This window comes from Hydra viridissima, unplaced genomic scaffold (assembly GCF_058129835.1).
Source record: "Hydra viridissima isolate aposymbiotic clone 2 unplaced genomic scaffold, HvirCarnegie_v1 scaffold_1, whole genome shotgun sequence".
In the NCBI taxonomy this organism is placed as follows: Eukaryota; Metazoa; Cnidaria; class Hydrozoa; order Anthoathecata; family Hydridae; genus Hydra; species Hydra viridissima.
In genome coordinates, this window is record NW_028324300.1 from 23,077,884 (window position 1) to 23,097,752 (window position 19,869).

At 28.5% G+C, this 19,869-nt stretch overlaps 1 protein-coding gene and 1 pseudogene across 2 annotated transcripts in view; one reads left to right on the forward strand and one right to left on the reverse strand.

Moving 5' to 3' along the window:
• Positions 1–223: 223 nt before the first annotated feature.
• Positions 224–4,231, reverse strand: LOC149893972 (uncharacterized). The gene has a single exon (XM_090076707.1). It carries the CDS (start codon positions 4,229–4,231, stop codon positions 224–226), a length of 4,008 nt encoding a protein of 1,335 aa, XP_089932833.1.
• A 7,919-nt stretch (positions 4,232–12,150) lies between these two features.
• LOC145191802 (uncharacterized) overlaps positions 12,151–19,869 on the forward strand; it is a 53,216-nt pseudogene continuing 45,497 nt past the window's right edge. The window contains exons 1-2 of the transcript XR_016449129.1: positions 12,151–12,280; positions 18,969–19,097. The product of XR_016449129.1 is annotated as an uncharacterized LOC145191802 (transcript). The remainder of the gene's footprint in view (positions 12,281–18,968; positions 19,098–19,869) is intronic.

Here is a 19,869-nt window from a genome sequence, read left to right on the forward strand (position 1 = left end):
ATACACTTTTACAATCGCGTCATTTTCACACATTTTATCCATTAACAATTAAATACCTTAACACCTAAAAATATTAACACCTTCAAACACGCCTTCACACAAACACACCTTCAAACACGCCTTCACACAAACACACCTTCAAACACGCCTTCACACACCTTCAATTACGTCTTGAAGACTTTATTCACGACACCCTCCCCCGATTAAAGCTGAGACTTCGGCTTTAATCAGCTATCTTCCATCTCGTCTTCCATGATGTAATTGATCTTTTGTCTTGCATCCAATTTCGCCAGTCTCGTTTCTCATCCTGTCTAAGTTCCACGTCGGACTTTATTGCAACAGCTTCTTGTAGTAACTTAATGTTCATTAACTCCGCTTCCATCATCTCCTCAGCTTTTAGCGGTCCTGTTATTTTTACTTCATTTCGACAATTGTATATAAACCTTTTTATAAAGGATGATATTCTTATGATCTTCCAATACTTGTGTTTACTCAATATTTCTTTAAATATATTATGTCCCTTTATTTCTTCAGTTGCCATACCGACGTTCTCTTTCACACTAATAGTTTCACATGATGCATTCGGGGCTTCGATTATTTCTGGTTGGATTGGCCAATTTTCCTTGTGTTTCAACCATATAGGTCCATTTAGCCACAAGCTTGATAATTTCTCAGGACTCACTCCTCTTGTTCCAAGATCACTTGGGTTTTCTTTTGTTGGGACATATAGCCATTTTACTTCTCCATTCAATAAGATCTGCTGAACTCGGTTCCTGACAAACTGTGACCAACTGCCCCTTTCCTTTAACCAGTAAAGTACCGCAGTACTGTCAACCCAATGATATACTTCAATGACATTATACTTGGTTAATGTCTTCCTAACATGATTCATTAACTTGCTCAAGGTGTGCGCTGCTACCAGCTCAAGTCTTGGAATACTAAGATCCCTCGGTGCAATCCGTGCTTTTGCTACAAGTAAGTTGCTTGTTTTTGAATATTGATGACTCACTGCAACGTAGACGCATGCACATACTGCTGATTTACTTGCGTCTGAAAATCCATGGAGCTCCATTTCAATGATTCTTCCAGACACGACACTCCGTGGAATTGAAATAGTTCTCTTGATGTTTATTGCCTTGATCCAGGTTTTCCATTCTTCTAAAAGTTCATTTGGAATTTGTTGATCCCAACCGAGTTTTAACAAGCATATTCGACTGTATAGTAATTTTCCAGTGATTAATACAGGTGCACTAAATCCCAATATGTCAAAGACACTGTTGAGAGCTGATAGCATTTTCCTTTTTGTTATTGCTCCTTTATTTCCGATAGTGATGCATGCAGTATAGTCAATCGATAGTTGATCCGATTCTTTGTTCCAAGGAATCCCAAGTATTTTTGTTGATTTAGCCTCAGCGTCGCTTTCCAGATTGCTGACGTTGCTATGCCATTTGTGCAGCTGGAACCCAGCTTCCATTAAGATTTGCGTTGATTCATTTTTAAACCTGATAAGTTCTTCTTCTGTTTCTCCACCTGCCTGTATATCATCGACATAAGTATCTTCTTCCAAAGCAAGCACCGTTTTTGGATAAATGTCCTTGTATTTTGATATATGCTTTTTAATCGTGGCGCCAAGAATGTAAGGACTTGAACTTGAACCAAAAATTACCCTTGTAAATCGTAACTCCGTTAATTCCATTTTCTTTAAGTCCTTATACCAAATTAAGCGTTGTGCGTCTCTATCCATTTCGTGTATTCTAATTTGTAGAAACGCCTTCTTCACGTCAGCTAACACGCAGAGTTTATTCATCCGATTTCGTATGAGTATGTCAAATATCAAAGGTTGCAGCGATGGTCCCACTTCTAGACAGTCATTTAATGAAGGTGATTGGGCGTCTTTCCTAGCTGAACAATCATAAACTATTCTCATTTTCGTTGACTCAGCATTTTCTTTGATTACTGCTTGATGAGGAACGTAGTGAATAATTTCTCCCGTAGGTTTTTCTGGTGCCATTTCCAATATTCCCTCATTGATTTGTTCCATCATTATATCATTATACTGTTCTAGTTTTTTAAGTTTTTTCAATCGAGTTGTTACACTTCCCAATCTTTTAAGAGCCAGATTTCTGTTGTTTGGCAGTTGAACAATATCCTTTTTCCACGGCATTCTGGTTTCATAGTAACCTTCGTCGGTTTGATGCAGTTTTTCGCTGAAGTCTTGGTGGAACATTGACTCACTGTTTGTGTCTGATAATCCAAGTACTTCTAAACTACACATTTGCTCAAACTCATCACGACCAGTGTTCAATAAGAAACTTTTCTCAATACCAGAACAAAATTGTGTTCGTCTCCCAGAAAGAGTCCACCCCAACATAGTTAATTCTGCTCCTGGATCTTTATCCGGATTTTTTCCGAGAACTACCGGTTCCGTGGTTTTTATACGTTGATAATCAGCAGCACCGAGTATAATGTGAACAGGTTGAAGTTCGTCACTCCCTTCATCATCGCTAAATTTCAGTCTCCTTAGACTTGCAAAATGCTTCTTAACATCCTTAATCATCGGATTGGGTAAAAAGGTGAGTGTTTCTTTTTCTGCGTTGGTGCATTCAACCTTAATTCGAAATTCCGGTATCGTTGTTGATTCTATCGTAACGTTATAGATTTCCACACGTTTGTCCACCGTTCCATAGAGCTGTTCAATACTTTTATATTCCTTTCGTGTAGGTTTCAGCTTTAGTTTCGTAATCAAGTTTGTACATATATAGGAACTTCCCGCACCCGTGTCCAACATTATCCTTGCTTTTTCACCATTTACTTTTGCAATCACTGTCGGGTGAATAGTTGTACTTGCATTTAGCACCGCTCCCATGGTTTCTTTTTTATTTTCCATTTTACCATCCATCGTTGCGTTCCCATCTTGACAAATGGACGTGTGATGTTTTTTGTTGCACTTTCTGCATCCTCTTGATTTACAATTTGCCGCCGAGTGTCCGTAACCAACGCAGTTGTAACATAATCTTTTGCTTGTTAAAATCTCCCTGCGTCTTGCAACAGTTAGCACTTTTGTACAATCCTCGCTTTTGTGATTTTGTAACCCACAGTAGATACATCCATGCTTACCACTAGTTGCCATGATTTCTTTGTCATAAAGACCGCCATTGTACTGTTTGAATGTAGTGCTTCGATGTTCATAGGACCTTGACTGCACGTTTGTGTTCTTTTTATCGCCCTTTGTTTGTTCGTCGCTTGGGTTAAAAGCTGAGTTCAACGGATTCCTTTCAATGTACTTTTGCAACTTTTCGACAAGTTGCTCCAGTCCCCATTCTTCCCATCCATCATCGTTTTGTGTGAGTATTTCACGAACTGGTCCAAGTTTATCCATCAATGAATACACGAATGATTGAGCCGTTTGTAGTTTCTGCATAGTTTTCAATGTTCGTACAGTTCTCGCAAGCTTGTTGTAAAAGTCGTGAACTTCTTTGATTTTGTGCGTGCTGTGTATAGCCGTCAATCCTTCCAAATCTTTAATCAATGCTTTGTGAACCCAAATATCTTTTCCGTAAGTTTCTTGTAGTATGCGTTTAGCTTCATCGTATCCCTCCAACGAATGTGGTAAACCAAGTATGTCCTCTCTGGGCTTTCCTTCGACGAGTTCCAGTAAGTAATTGAATTTGCTGATGTTTGATATGTTTGAGTTGTCGACTTCTACCGTGAATTGATTCCAAAATCGCAACCAGTCCTTATAATCGCCATTAAATTTTGTGATTGTGTACTTTTGTAGCTTGACGGATTGTTGAGTAGTTTCGTTTTCGTTTCCAAGTGATTTACGCATTGTTTCTTTCATTTTTAGTTTCTTTAGATACCATTCTTCTTCACTTTGAAGTTTTCTCAATGAGGCTTGTTCCGCTTCTTTTTGAATTGTTAACTGCTGTTCCATGATTTGTTTTTCATACTCGAATTTTCTGACGCATTCGTTTTTGTTTATCGAATCCAACTTGTCCACCATTTTGTTTTTGATTTCAATCACTGCTTCTACTTCCATTACTGGTTTCGAAAGCCATTCTTCTACCGAATCGATGTTTTCGCCGTCGTCGAGCATTTTTCTGGTCAGCTCATCCTTTGCCATTTCAAATCTTCCCAATAAATTTGTTATTTTGTCCAGCGCTAAGATTATGCTTGATTTGTCGCCATTAATCGTGTTGTGTTCTATGCCTTTAATGTTTATTCTTATCATTTTGATTTCTCTCTGGTAAATTTGCTCTTGGTCCATTCTTTGCTAACTCGTAGGTTTCGTTCGTCCTGGCAGTAGTCGCCACCAAATAGTGTGGGGAATTATTTATACTTTCCCTGAGACACTAAAGAGTCACTTTTTGAACTTGATAATATATTTTACATCTGACTGCGAATCAATATTTTACAAAATACACACTCTTTTTATACACTTTTACAATCGCGTCATTTTCACACATTTTATCCATTAACAATTAAATACCTTAACACCTAAAAATATTAACACCTTCAAACACGCCTTCACACAAACACACCTTCAAACACGCCTTCACACAAACACACCTTCAAACACGCCTTCACACACCTTCAATTACGTCTTGAAGACTTTATTCACGACAAGAGCAATTGACAGCAATGATCCAGCTTTTATTTTGATAAGCAACCACAAGTGTACAATGGATTCATAGGAGCTCTTTGTTTAAAGAACTTCCTTCGAGAGATGCAGAAAAAAAAAAGTTCAACAGAATTAATTTTAGCACTCAGTGTGATGTTAAATTAATTAAAGCAAAAAAATAAAAAAAACAACATTAAAACAAAATATCGTAATTTTATTTATCTTTCAATTTATTATACATATTAATATATTATTAAACATATTTATAACTTATTTTTGTTTTCAAAAAAAGCTTAATTCATTTTCAATATTTCTTTTTTGCATCCTGCAGAAAAAACAAAAGGAATATAATTAATTTAAAAATTGCTTCTCGAATTTATTATTTTTTATTGCTCTTTACAAGTTTAACTCTTTAGACTTGAAAAACCTGGAAAGAACAATGAAATATATTTAATTTAAGGACTATTAAAATATAATTAATTTAAGGACTATTTAATAAGTTTATCCCGTAAAAACATTCAATTCAAGAAAACTACAAACAAAATATAGGTGGAGTAGCTTTTTTCAATCATTTCAAACTTAAATATTTAGTATTAATATGGTACAGATATGGCCTCTGATTTTTGTTGCGGTTGGCTCAGTTGGTGCCGGACTAAAGCACCATGCTTCGTCTCTGGATAAATTAAAAAGCCAATTTATTTAGCCAGTTTTCGAATTGTTTGGTAGCTTTCTTCTTAGAGAAGGACTTCTGATCTCACTTCATCAAATTCCACTGGGCGCCCAGACCAAGGAGAACCTTTTAGCTCAAACCACTGAACCATTTGTGAGCTGTTCTTCCAGCTATGAAGCCCTAGGATTTTTCTTGAAAAGAAGAAGGTGACAAAGATGTTTGTTTTTGTCAACTTGGAGTTCCATAAATCTGAATCTATAAAAGAAAGTTTTAATGATCAGAAATATCAGGGCTCTAAAAACTATGAAAGGACAAAAGAATGACTAAAAAATGTTACAACATGCCAGTTGCAAGCCAATTTTTTTAACAAATTTTTTTATATAAATTAAAGAGCGGCACGAATTTATTGGACAACCCAATACTGTTACTTTATGATTTAAAATGAATATTTACGCCCCATAAAAATTCACATTTTCCTCTCAATAAAATAAATATATATTTTTTTTATTTGCATAAAAACTTAGATGCTACTTTTAATCTTAATTCTGTCCATTTGATCTACTAGCACCCTAATAATTAATTGCACCCTAATAATTAATTGCACCCTAATAATTAATTGCACCCTAATAATTAATTGCACCCTAATAATTAGTTGCACCCTAATAATTAATTGTACCCTAATAATTAATTGCACCCTAATATTTAATTGTTAGGAAAATACTTCTTGTAGGAGAAGAAATTAGGGAAAAGCGCCATATTGGTTTTAAAGTGTTGTCGAGCAGTTACTACTCTGCTAAAGAATGTTTGTTTCACAATATTTTCTAAAAAGTTTTTTTACTTCATTTTTATTAATTCCTATTAAACTTTAAAAAAGAAAAAAATGATTTTATCGAGTAGCTTTTAACACATTTAGAGAAGGAAAAATGACGTCATTGACAATTTTTTGACAAATTCAGAAGAACATTTTAAAGTTTAACTCTGCTCAAGGTTTTTTAGTTCTTTCAAGTTTTTCAAGTTTATAAATGTCTTAAGACTGCGTAATGTTATCCTTATCGTAATGTTTATTATGTCTAAAGACTATAACGTTTGTTTACTTCCTTGTTGGCAGTCCTTGAACATTTTACAATAACTACGTAATCTTATTCCAAAATCTGAAACCAAAAACTACAACCCTAGATTTAATCATTAAACTTTTAAAATTTGAATATTTATCAGCCATATGTTTATATATTTATCATATTTTATATATATTTATTCATATATTTATACTCAAAATGATGAACATTACTCAAGATATGGAACAGAATGGACCAGAAACAAAAGAATTTTGTGTGCATGTGATAATATAAACATGATAATAATCATTTTAAAGTTCCTAATTTTTGTCTGTTTATTTTCAATATATATGCCATAATTACAGGAAAGAAAAGGGTATTGCAGTTATAGTAAACTAAACGATAAATGTTTATTAAATGATAAAAATCAAATAAAATATAAATAATGAAGAATATATAAGAATTATATCATAAGAATCAACTGAGACAAATCTGGGACAAATCTGGGACAAATCTGAGATAAACCTCGAAAATGTGAAGAAAATCATGACGTTCCATTAAGTACAATTCAAAAAAATGCTAATAACAGGCAGCAATAAAAATCTTTTATTATAAAACTATTATAAAACAAGTTTTTCTGATAAAAAAAAAAAAAGATTATTTCATGATCCAGGTTTAAAATTACAATTTAAAAGAAGATTGAGATCTGAGAGAATCATAAATTTAAAAAAAGAGCTTAAAATGCGACAAGAAAAAAGTAAAATATTATCACACTAAAATAAAGGCATTTGTGTGTGTGCGATAATATGCACATCATAACAATGATTATAATGTTCTTAATTTTCGTTTATTTATTTTCAATATAAAAGAAATGTGTAAAGCCACCCCGTACCACGTGGGATGATTGCTCACAGTTATAAAACAGTAAACTAAAAGTTACTTAAAATTTCTTTCTTTTTTAGCTGTCTGTTACCATGACATCTAAGTGTACAATTCAAAAAATCAAAATATTGAAAAAACAGAACAAAATTGGGATGTAATAACTTTTGTTAGGTGTGGGTAAAAATGTTTGTTAGCATTTGTAATATCCATGTGTCTAAACGTCAGAATTAATGCCCAAAATGTTAAAGGTGGCACGATTGGCACGAAGCCCTCGATTTGATCTATCAATTGATCAAGTTTAGAGATATAGCATAAACCGCTCTTTTTAAATATAACTTACGGGAAGTAGCAAAGTATTTTTCTAGAAAACTTTTAGCTCCGTTAAGTTGACGATTTTTAGATAATGATTTAACTTTCTTCATTTCTTCAAAAGCTTAACTTTAAAAGAGTTGCTACATTATGTTCAAGTTGATCCATTTTTTTAGCAGATGTAGAATAAATCCTTTTTTTTTCTTTTAAATAAAACTAAATAAAAAAGTAACCAGTGGCAGTTGAAGAGAAAAAAAGATACTTTTCAAATATTTTTTGTTGTAATGAAAAATGTTAATTTTTTGGAAAAAGAGAAACTCTTTCTTGAAAAGCTTTTTTTTAACTGTTTTTGCATCGAAAGTAGCTGAATATTATTATTACTCAATGATTGATGTCCCATTTGCTCTTTGCTTTTAAAGACGTTCATTTTTAAGGAAGATTCACTTGATTCTGATTCAATAAAAAATTTTTTTTTTTCAATTTTTAGCTCTTGTTTCTTAAACCTTGACTTGAAGTAACAAAAAGTTCTGATTTGCCAGTTATTAATATTCAATTACACAAAGATCTTAGTGGTCTGGGACAGGTTTTTTTTTTGTATTTAACTGTTTGTCTCATAAACCTCACTAAAAATCAAAAAAGTTGAAGAATATGGATTGCTTGCTATCAATTCTGAAAAACTTACTTTTCTGTTCATTCAAATAGTCAATATAAACAAAAATAATATAAATAAAATCTAAATAAAATAGTCAAAATATGGGAAACGATCTTCGTTTCTCTTTTACAATTAAAACAATTATAATGTTATGGTAAAAATGAATTAAGCTTCCCTCTTTAGAATGGGAGGAGGAAGAAAACTAATTGAAGGTATCTTTGTTAAAACAATGCTGCTGAGCGAGGAGTCTAATCAGGCTCTAATGATTTTCGGATACTAAGGTTAAATCTGTTTTTTTTAGCAGTAAATTATTTGTACCGTAACCCGTGTGTACTAAAAAACTTTTTAACCATTATATAAAATGTTTTTTTTTGGTTATGTTTACTTCTTGTTGTAAAAGTTCACATTTAAGCACTCTATATCGATCATTTTTCTCGCTAAAGTTTTCAGCGCGAGTATATAGAGTATGCTCTGTTTATCTCATTCTTAGTAACAGTAGAAATCCAATTAGTGTGGGTCAACTATTTATTATTAAAGTCTTGTATAAGCGTCAATATATTTTCAAAGTTATGCGTTTTTAAGACTTAATTTTGGAATGAGAATAGGAGAGGCTGGGAGTTTAGTTTTAATTGCTCAATGGAAACCTGTCGTAGTAATGGAAGGGATTTGGAACTATAAAGGTCATTTCCGTGCAACTCATCATCTAGCAAAAGAATTTTTTCTTAATCCAATGACTTGTATATTGACACGCTTCATATGTTTTTTGAGTTTTCTAACGAACAAAAAAATTGTCATTGAAGCGATACTTGAAGAAAAAGCCTTTTTTTTCGCAGTTGATAATTCAAGAACATACCTTAGAAATATGCCTTTATAAAACATTAAAAAAAACACCATTTAAAATTAACTCTTCACCTTAAACTTAAGTTGCAGCGACAAGTCATAAGACCAGACCCTTACAAAATGAATCCACCTGGCAACTACTACTAATAAATATAGGATTAAGGTGGCTCTATGGTTAAAAAAACAATTTCTGCATTTTAAAGATAAATGTTTCGAAATAACTTTAAATGAAAAAAATAATTATTTTTATTAACAAATACACTCCAAAAAACTATAACTTTTGTTTTGTTTTGCTGATTCAGCAAAAAATAAGTAATTAATAAACACAATTTTAAAACTGTATAACTCCTAAAATATACATCCAATGAACATATCTTTATGATTCTAACACAAAGGAACTGTAGCAGAACTTTTATATAAAAAATGGCGGATAAAAGCAATGGAAGCAAAATAAAAATCCTTTTTTTATTTAAGATAATTATTCCAAACTTAAAATAAGGCCATTAGTTTTGTTTAATTCTGATACAGACCCTTAAGTCATTGTTAAGGAGCACTCCCTGAAAATTTCAAGTAAATTACTTTTATACTTTTAAGAAAACCCATTTTAAGTTTTTTGCAACATCGAAAAAAACAATACTGTAAAAAAACACATTTAAAAAATATATAAAAATATTTTCTAATATTTTCCTGGAGAGTAAGATTTTCCACCTTCAACATCCTTTTCTTTATTAACAAATCTCTTTTTGACACCTCTTCACATTTTTCTGTTCTTTTTAAAAAGCTTCAGAAGATTTTCTTTTAAAATGACATTGGCGGTGGCTGTCTATTTTACACAAACCATATTTTCCATAATATCCTAATTTTAGATTTAAAATCTCAAAAACTTTTGAAAAGCCAGAGGTTCTATCATTGAAATGAATAACAGCTGATGCTACAGCTATATCTAAAATTTCTTTACAGGTAAATACATCTTTAGGGCACCTTTTCCAAATTATTTCGTTAAATGCTTTGTTTGAATTTTGGGTAGTACCATGTAGACATCGTTTTAACAGATTTTCAGAACATAAATCTATAAAAATATATAAAAATCTATAAAAATTGAATTTATTGCATTATGAATAGCTATTGGTATGTTTAAAGAAGATATATAGTGAGATTTATTTTCACCCCAAAATGTACACCAACTGTTATTTATTCTGGGACAGGTTTTCATAGCTTTATAAACATTTACATAGCTTTGTGACCTTTTCCATGTCTCGAAAAGCTATAACTGCTCTATAGTTAACTTCAAAAGGCTTATGTCCTCTTTTTTCAATATTTTAAGACTCAAATTGTTTAGAATTATAAAAAGAATGATTCCATTTACAATTTTTTACAGCTTATAAGCAGTTGTAGAGCATATCCTGATCGAACATCAGATAAAAGCTTCAGCTCAATATCTTTACTAAAGCATTGATTACAAGCAAGAAATGAAACAAGTGATTCCTGGAGAATCTTCATATTTATGATAAAATAGAAATCATTTATATCACTACCAGTTTTAAATTCATTTAAAGTTTTATTAGACTGAGTAGAAGTTGGAAATTCAGTTGATACTGGTGAAGCATTTTTGCTTGATAATGTTGATACATTAACATGTGGATTTCCACAGAATTCTCTTTTCTTTTTCTTATTTATATTTTTTTTATATTCAAGTAATATATTCCTAATCATATACAGAGTCTAAAAGTAATTTCATTAACAACCACTTAGAAATCTAACATTGGGAATGATTAAATTCTGCTTGCTTGCTTGCTCTTTCAAATTATGACTTTTAAGTAGAAAATATAAAGGTACAAACACTCTATCAAGTTTTTTTAAGTTGGAAAAGCAATTAGGTACTGTAAATTTAATATAGCTGAATAAAAAGACAGGAAATCGCCGTTGCTTTTGAAGCTAAAAAAACTGTATCTTAAAAAAAAGGATATTACTCAAATATTGAGTTTGAATTTATATAAAGATATATATTTTCAGAATCTAGAATAAATTTCAAAGAATATAACAGATTTTTTTTTTATTGTTAATTTTTTAGTTTTTTTTTAACCATAGAGCTACCTTAATAGAAAAAATAAAATTTCAGCAACAACAAATAAAAAAGTGAAATGAGAATTACATCCTTAGAGGTAACATGGTTTCTCTGGTTTATGAGTATAAATGTTGAGTAAAGTAGTTTATTTGATTTTTTTATTTGTTTTCCTTTTTTTTTCTTAATTTTTTTTTTCTTTTTTCTCTTTCTAAAAATTTTTTCTTTATTTAAAGAGAGAATCTGTAACATCATCACAAACTTATATGAATGCAAACGTAACACTTAAAATCAACGGACTAATTTTTGTTGAATGGCAACAGCTAGCTGCTAGCATGGTTTTTTTCATTTCATACATATTGTTTACTTGAATTGAAACATGAAGCTGTAATAAACCACAAGATGACATGTTATTACAAAACTTTGCGCTCTCCTACATATAACTCACAAAAAGTGATAAGACTGCGTAACAAAGAAGTCGTTTTTACTTTTTCCGAAAATTTGCTCTTAGGCGATTGGCTTAAGAAACAGACAATAGTTGAAATGTTTCTAAAGTTTAAGAACTTAAGAATATTAATTTTTCAAAAATTTGTGGAACAATTTTTTAGAAATTGTAAATTATTTGTGTATTTGTTTTTTTCCTTAAAACTTAAAGCAACTTGTGAGCCAACCAAATTTGGTCCGAAGACCGGCCGTTAAACACCACTGCTTTCATAAATGTTTATTTATATATTTATATTCAATTCATATATTAGATTTACACCTGGAGCAGCTTTTAAACTTCAGTATAAAAAAAAATTTTAAACATTCTAAATTTCATTTTCTGTTATTCTGTCTTTACTTTTTTAATTTCGCATTAAAAAGCTGCATTTTCAGTTATTCTTTATTCGCGCACATTTAAAATTCGAGATTTTTTTATGTAATAAATAGAAACAATTACAATCCTTTAACAAATTATGTAATGTTTGGTTTTGACTTCCATTTTTTTGTAGCATGGGCACAATGAAAGCGCTGTTTCGCTTCATATAAACAACAGTGCGAACATTGAGCTGTCATTCAAGCTGTCACACTAATGCAGGAGTTTTGGGAGTGACTTTTCAATACAAAAAATCTGAACAAAAAATTTGGTTAGTACAGTACAAGATCACTTCAAACGTTTTTTCCTTGAGCATAGTTAATTATCGAGAAGGTAGGCATCTAGTTTTATCAAATGTCATTTTAAAAATAAATTGCGCATTTCCTAGTTTAAGATAAGTATAAGGGACGTGTAATTTTTTTCAATGAAAAACAGACTCATTTAAAATAAATAAAAGTTCGCGAAAATAACGAAAGTTTGCTTGGAGTTTTTTACTGTAAGTGAAAAAATGTAACAGTAATAATAATAATAATAATAATAATAATAATAATGATAATAATAATAATAATAATAATAATAATAATATTAATAATAATAATAATAATAATAATGATAATAATAATAATAACAATAATAATAATAATAATAATAATAATAATAATAATAATAATAATAATAATAATAATAATAATAACAACAATAATAATAATAATAATAATAGTAATAATAATAATAATAATAATAACAATAATAATAATAATAATAATAATAATAATAATAATAATAATAATAATAATAATAATAATAATAATAATAATAATAATAATAATAATAAAAATAATAATAATAATAATAATATTAATAATAATGATAATAATAATATTAATAATAATAATAATAATAGTAATAATAATAATAATAGTAATAATAATAATAATAATAATAATAATAATAATAATAATAATAATAATAATAATAATAATAATAATAATAAGTGTAATGAAATATTTAGAAGGAATCAGTTTCAAAAGATTTACTTATTTGAATTAATATGAGTATAATAATAAACTAGTAAATTAATTGGTTATAGTGTCAGTTTTCTCAGGTAATATTATTATTATTATTATTATTATTATTACTATTATTATTATTATTATTATTATTATTATTATTATTATTATTATTATTATTATTATTATTATTATTGTTGTTATTATTATTATTATTATTATTACTATTATTATTATTATTATTATTATTATTATTATTATTATTATTATTATTATTATTATTATTATTATTATTATTATTATTATTATTATTATTATTATTATTATTATTATTATTGTTGTTATTATTATTATTATTATTATTACTATTATTATTATTATTATTATTATTATTATTATTATTATTATTATTATTATTATTATTATTATTATTATTATTATTATTATTATTATTATTATTATTATTGTTGTTGTTATTATTATTATTATTATTATTACTATTATTATTATTATTATTATTATTATTATTATTATTATTATTATTATTATTATTATTATTATTATTATTATTATTATTATTATTATTATTATTATTATTATTATTATTATTATTATTATTATTATTGTTGTTATTATTATTATTATTACTATTATTATTATTATTATTATTATTATTATTATTATTATTATTATTATTATTATTATTATTATCATTATTATTATTATTATTATTATTATTACCTTTATATCTACATAAATCCAAAAGAAACAAATCCGCTTAAAAAGCGTGAATGAATTGAAGGCATTAGAAACATTTCCTTTCACATAACGGAAGTCACCAAAAATAAAAACTTCACTTTTCATTTTTATTTTAAATTTAATGATTTTCTATTTCAATGCTGTTGTTGTCGCGCAGCGGTTGAAAGTCGAAAGTTTAGTAGAATAAAACTTTGTGTTTAATACTTTTTTTATTCGTTGAACCGAAATTTGACATTAATTACAATATTCAATATTGCAGATACAAAACAAAAGTTTGTCATAAGACGATAAAAAAAAAATATTGCCGAAGCCCGGAAATTCCTCTGAAATGTAAATGCTAACTCGGACTAATTGAATGTGAAACACTTTTCCTCAGATTTTTGACATTTCGTTTTCAATAAAATTATAACAGTTTGCTTTAAATGTAAGCAGAAACTGAAGTTTTATTTTAAAAGTTTCAAAAAAATTATATTGTATCATATTTTGCTGATTGTACAAAAAAGCGATTTATTAACAAAAAAGGACAAAAGCTCAACTTGAAATATTTGTTTTTAAACTCCATCGATTTCCAAAGTGACGAGTTTTAGGAAAAAATTTGAATTCAATATTAAAAACATGTTTCAAATTTTAGTTTTTCATTAGTCACGGTAACGGTAATGTACTTGAATCCAAACCTTTTCTTGTAAAATTTTTTAATTTTCCCTACACTTTTTAGTGCTTTATGTGTAGTTTTTTTTAGTTTTTTTTATGACCAATATAAAGTTTGTTACCAGATTAAGGTAAGAGTGCACCAAAACAAATTATTTTATTTCAATTTTGCATCATTAAAATATTTGAAACATATTTGTATAAAACTTGTAGTGGGAATAAGTTTACAAAAAATTGCACTTCGGCAAAATCAAAACTTTTTAACCAGTAGAGGTTCTCGTGAAAATGAGTGACGTGAATCCAATTCATTCTATAAAAATGGGAATGGGATCTAATTGAATTGAAATCTAAAAATAGGAACGGGAATAGAAATGGTTGTGAAAGATACGGGAAAACAATATTTTATTGTTCCATAATTTAAACTGAAAATGAATTTTAGGAAAGTTTTTATTAAGTCGCATGCATGGCAGTCGACAGCAATTTTTCAAAATCATATTTTATTACGACAGTATGGGAATAGGAATGGAAGGGAAAAGGAATTTCATTTTAATTGCGAGAGGGAATGGTAAACTGTTGCAATATTGAGAAGAATATATTAAACATGTTAAATTCTGTCATTCTTCTTACTTTTTGGTTCAACTGACTGCTTCTCCTTTTTTTTAAACATGGCAAGAAACAAATTTTTTTTTTCGATGTGTATCAAAATATTTTTTTCTCAAATTCAAATAAAATGCTTTATGCAAATGATGCAACTGACCTCACCATTTTATGTATCTACATGCGCAAACGAAATGTATTTTTTATTCATTTAAATACTTTTAAAAACATTTACCTTTAAAAGAGTTGTGATTTTCATTCCAATGACCTTTCACAATTAGTAAAATTATTATACAAGCAAATTTCTTGTAAGTGAGACATATACTCTTCTATCTCTGCCAAAAATATTACTTTCTTTACTTCAAATAACCTTTGTTAAGAATGTTTACTGAAAAAATCGTTTATCTAAATCTGGGAACCGTCTCGATTTATCATCTTTTCATATATTATCTTATTAGAATAATACCACGTGACCTCTGGTGAGGGTATAGTTGTAAAACAAACTTTTGTTACAGGAAAAATCATAAATTTTCAGCCTCAGATTTCGACCCTAGAATCAAATTACAATAAATTAATAATTGTTCTTCTAACCTATTGGGCACAAGAACATTTTTCAAACGTTTTTTAAAGGTCCTGTGAAAACGTTTTTTAATGGTTTTTTGAACGTCCATACGAAACGGTGACCAGAAGTTTTCTTAAAAACGTTTTTTAAACGTTTTTTAACGTCTCACGAAAACGTTTTTTATGGGTTTTATTGTGTAAATGAAACGTTTTAACCTTTTCAAGGATTATCCTAAATGTATTTATTTATGCATAAATTATTTCAGTAAATAACTTATGTTATGCAGAAAAAAAATCTTTTGCAAACGAAAATTTAGGAGCCACAGTTTAGATCCCGATAATTTAATAAATTTCTAAAAGTTTAATTTTCCGTTTATTTATAATATAAGCATACAAAAAAAAAAGCATATTTTTATAAATAAGCCTACAAAAACGTAATAAAATAATTGTTGTGCTATTCTGTCAAGAGCTCTCTTCAAATGATCTTCAACTTATCGACTGAATCAAACATCGTTGTATGTAAAACCAGTGTTTCTAACAACAAAAATACTATAGAAATCTTTCATGGATTCCAACTAGCACATATAAAGGGTGTTACTTGAACACACATTTATACTCATGGTAAATTTCTACACTTTACTTTTAGTTTATTTAACAATTTTTCTAACATTGTTATAATTTGTTTATGTAATAAAATAAAAAAAACCTCATGAAAGTTCCTCATAACTTGGACTGCCAATTCGAACTTGTTTTTAGAAGTTCGAACTTGAACATGTTCGAACTATTTGGGAAAAAAGTTCGAACATTTTAAGTACTAAAACACGCAAAATAAAAGAGTACAAGTTAAAAACAAAACCGTTTATTTATCTATTAACAAAACTGTTTATTTATAAAAACAAAGCGGTTTATTATTGAGAACCGCTTCTCATTTTCACTACATTTAACTTGAAAAAATTATCTATTTTAGAATAAACAACATCACTCAGTATTTTTAAGTGTTTGTTTTTAAAATGTTAATGCATCTAATGTATCATCCCGTAATAAGATCCTTATTTTTGTTGCAAATAATCCTAGGCTAGAGAAAGCCCTTTCAGCCTCCACAGAGGTCGAAGGAATAGTTTTAAGAGCATTAAAAAGCATATCTAAATTTTTGGGTCTTGATTTGCTGGCTTCAAAAGAAGCCATTTCCTTTTTAATGAGGTTGATCCAAGTTCACCTTTGTCTACTGTCATTTGAAAATCAGATGTTTTAATGAAAAATTTATGTTCTTGAGCTAAAGTCAATTTATTGTTAGTATTTTTAGTATCTTCAGTTATATCACTGTTATTGACTTCTCCATCAGCATCAGAATCTTCCTCGCTAAACTGGAGTTATCTTTGAATAAGATTGATAGCAAAATTTGCTATAGAGTTTCTTTTTACTTTACTAAACATCTGGGTTTGATAAATTTTTCATTTGATGTATTAACTTTATGTTTCTCCTTTCAACAATTCTTTTTTTCAAATTACTGTTTTACAAGTTGACTTATTTGGCGTGTTGGCTTGATCCAATTTTTTCCGGATAAATTGAATTACAATTTCAGAAGACAATAAATCAGCATCACGTTTGGAAAGTGCTTCAGTAGCTAGTTTGAGCGGCTTTAGGGAAACAAAAAGGTTATTAACTTTATCAAGTTCATTCTTAGAAAGAGGAAAATCTGTGTTTTTGCTAATTAAAACTATTTTTATTTCTTTTTGGACTTCACAAATCAAAGCTTTCTCTTTTCCAAATGCTTTAACAATATTTGGCTGAAGATTATCGTCATTTTTTACAGGAGATCTACGAAACAATTGTACTAATTTTCGAATTTTGTCCACCGGCTCTTGAAATTCAGTTTTCAATTAGGGTACCGAATTTTCAGTAGATATTTGAATTGTTTCAACATAATCAATCGAATTTTCAACTTCCTCCTCACTATCATCATCTTAATCTTCATTAACATCTTCAATTGTATTATTTTTTTCAATAGTATCACCAACTTCAATGGTTTCATTAACTTCATTGTTATTACCAACTTCAACGGTATCACCAACTTCAATGGTATCAACATTTTAATTGTCAAAATTATCGTTTGGTAGTGCAGCACTTTTATTTTTAAAAAGCACATTAATTACGCATGTTTACGCATATCTATTTCAAATTTAAATATAAACTTCAAAATAAAAAAATATTATAAAGAAAGATCACACTTAGTATCTAGTAAAACTTTCTTTTCTTCTAACACATTCACCCATTCGATTTGGTATGCTATCAACCAAGTTTAATCAATAATTTGAGGAGAGTTGTTGAGATGATGAGTTACAGTTTTAAATAAGTCATCTTTGTTGAATAATTGTTGTTTTGCAAGCTGTTGATTCGGCCAAGATAATAAATTTTCAACGCAATTGAGTCCTGTGCTGTAACGAACCAAGTCATTGATTTTGTTTTGTTATAACAAAAAATCTTTGTCATTTATTGCATAACGACATGGGGGATTATCTTGCTAAAAAACTAAATCTTTAATTGGTTTAGCTTGAATTATGCTTTGCCGAAATTCTCAAACTCAACATTGATCTCCACTAAATAACACATTTTGCCACCAACTTAAAATCTGACCCTGGCTCTTTATAACATTAAAAAAAAAAAAAAAATATTCACACATGGTTCACTTATCCTCTCTATTATTTAGTCCCAACTCAGAATAGTTACTGATTTGGTTCTCAACTCTTGGGTAACCATGTTAGTGACTTGCAATTTGTTTACTTTTATTTCCACTGACTATTTTACTTTATGCCTAATTTAATTGGTGTTGTATTTTTAATTACAAAAATGAACACTTTTGTTTGTATATTTTAATTAGTCACGTTATTTAATCTATGTGTTGAATTAAAAACAAATTTTAGTTACAAGGTCTAATTAGCTTATTCTTTAAACAGAAAAACAAAATGTTTTCTAATTTTAGACATTGCATTTCAATCTTTGATTTATAAAAAAAAATTTTATGATGCTTAACTTAACAGCATAACTGAACTAATATGTTCAATGTTTTATTCTTATAAAATAAGAGTGAATTGCTGTTATGTTATGTTTTTATAGAGAAAAAAAAGTTGTTACAAATAGTTTAGAGACAGCAATTCCACTATTCCCTGTATTGGCAGTATCAGAACTTGAATATTCATCAATTGTGTTATTAAATTTTGATTGAATCTTAACAAAGTTTATGTTGATTTTTGCTAGTGGATTTTAAAAGAGATAAAGCAACATTTTAAGCTCACTTTATGAAAGGATTGCATTTTCTGTTCAGAGTAAACTCATTTCTATACTGGTCCAGAGTCAAGATTTGAACATAGAAAATTTTCAAATTTTTTTTATTGATTATAATTATTGCACATTAAATATTTTAAAACTTAGAAGATTCTTTTTGACAGGTGTAATGGATGACATTCCTGGTAAAACAGTTGTTAATCAAAGTGTTGTTGACTTTCAAGAAACTGATAATAATTTATGCAACAATACTGAGCCTAAAAATTTACCATCAAGTTCTTTGGATCATGAAGGTATGATATATGTAACATTTGTTTTAGATTTTCTGCTTTCACCATCTTGTACTTTTAAGAATATTTATAGTTTTTCTTTTTACCTATGAAATGCTTAAAAGTTTTTACATTGTACTATATGTATTTATTAAAAGTATATGAAAATTGTTTAGTTAATTTATAAATTTCAAAGTATTTTTAACAGTTTCAAACAATTAATTTCAAAAATTCAATTTTCAATCAAATCAATTTTCATTTTTCAAACAGTTTTCAATGTAACATAAGTTTAAAATAACTTGAAAAATTACCTTTAGTTCTGGATTAAGTATTTGGAGTTGAAACTCATGCTATTAAACTGTAATCTTTCCTTGCATAATTATTTCCATTTTTATAAATATTTTTCTGCTTTTATGTAAACCAAAAGAAGAATCTTCAATTTTCTATATACTAGTGTAAATTTTGATTGATTGTTAACTAATTTATGTACATATGTATGTATGTATGTATGTATGTATGTATGTATGTATGTATGTATGTATGTATGTATGTATGTATGTATGTATGTATGTATGTATGTTGTTATTGGTAAATAAGAATTTACAACAAATAAGTCATTTGGTGACCAAAGTTATTGTTCTTTCAATGACCGAATTTTAGTCTTTTGTATAGGGACACATAAAATAGAGTTTATGATATTAAAATCAATTTCATCATTGATGAAATAGTATTTAATCTGAGGTGCTTTAACAGCAGCTTTCTTAGGAACAGATTTCCTAGCAGCCTCAATAGTTTT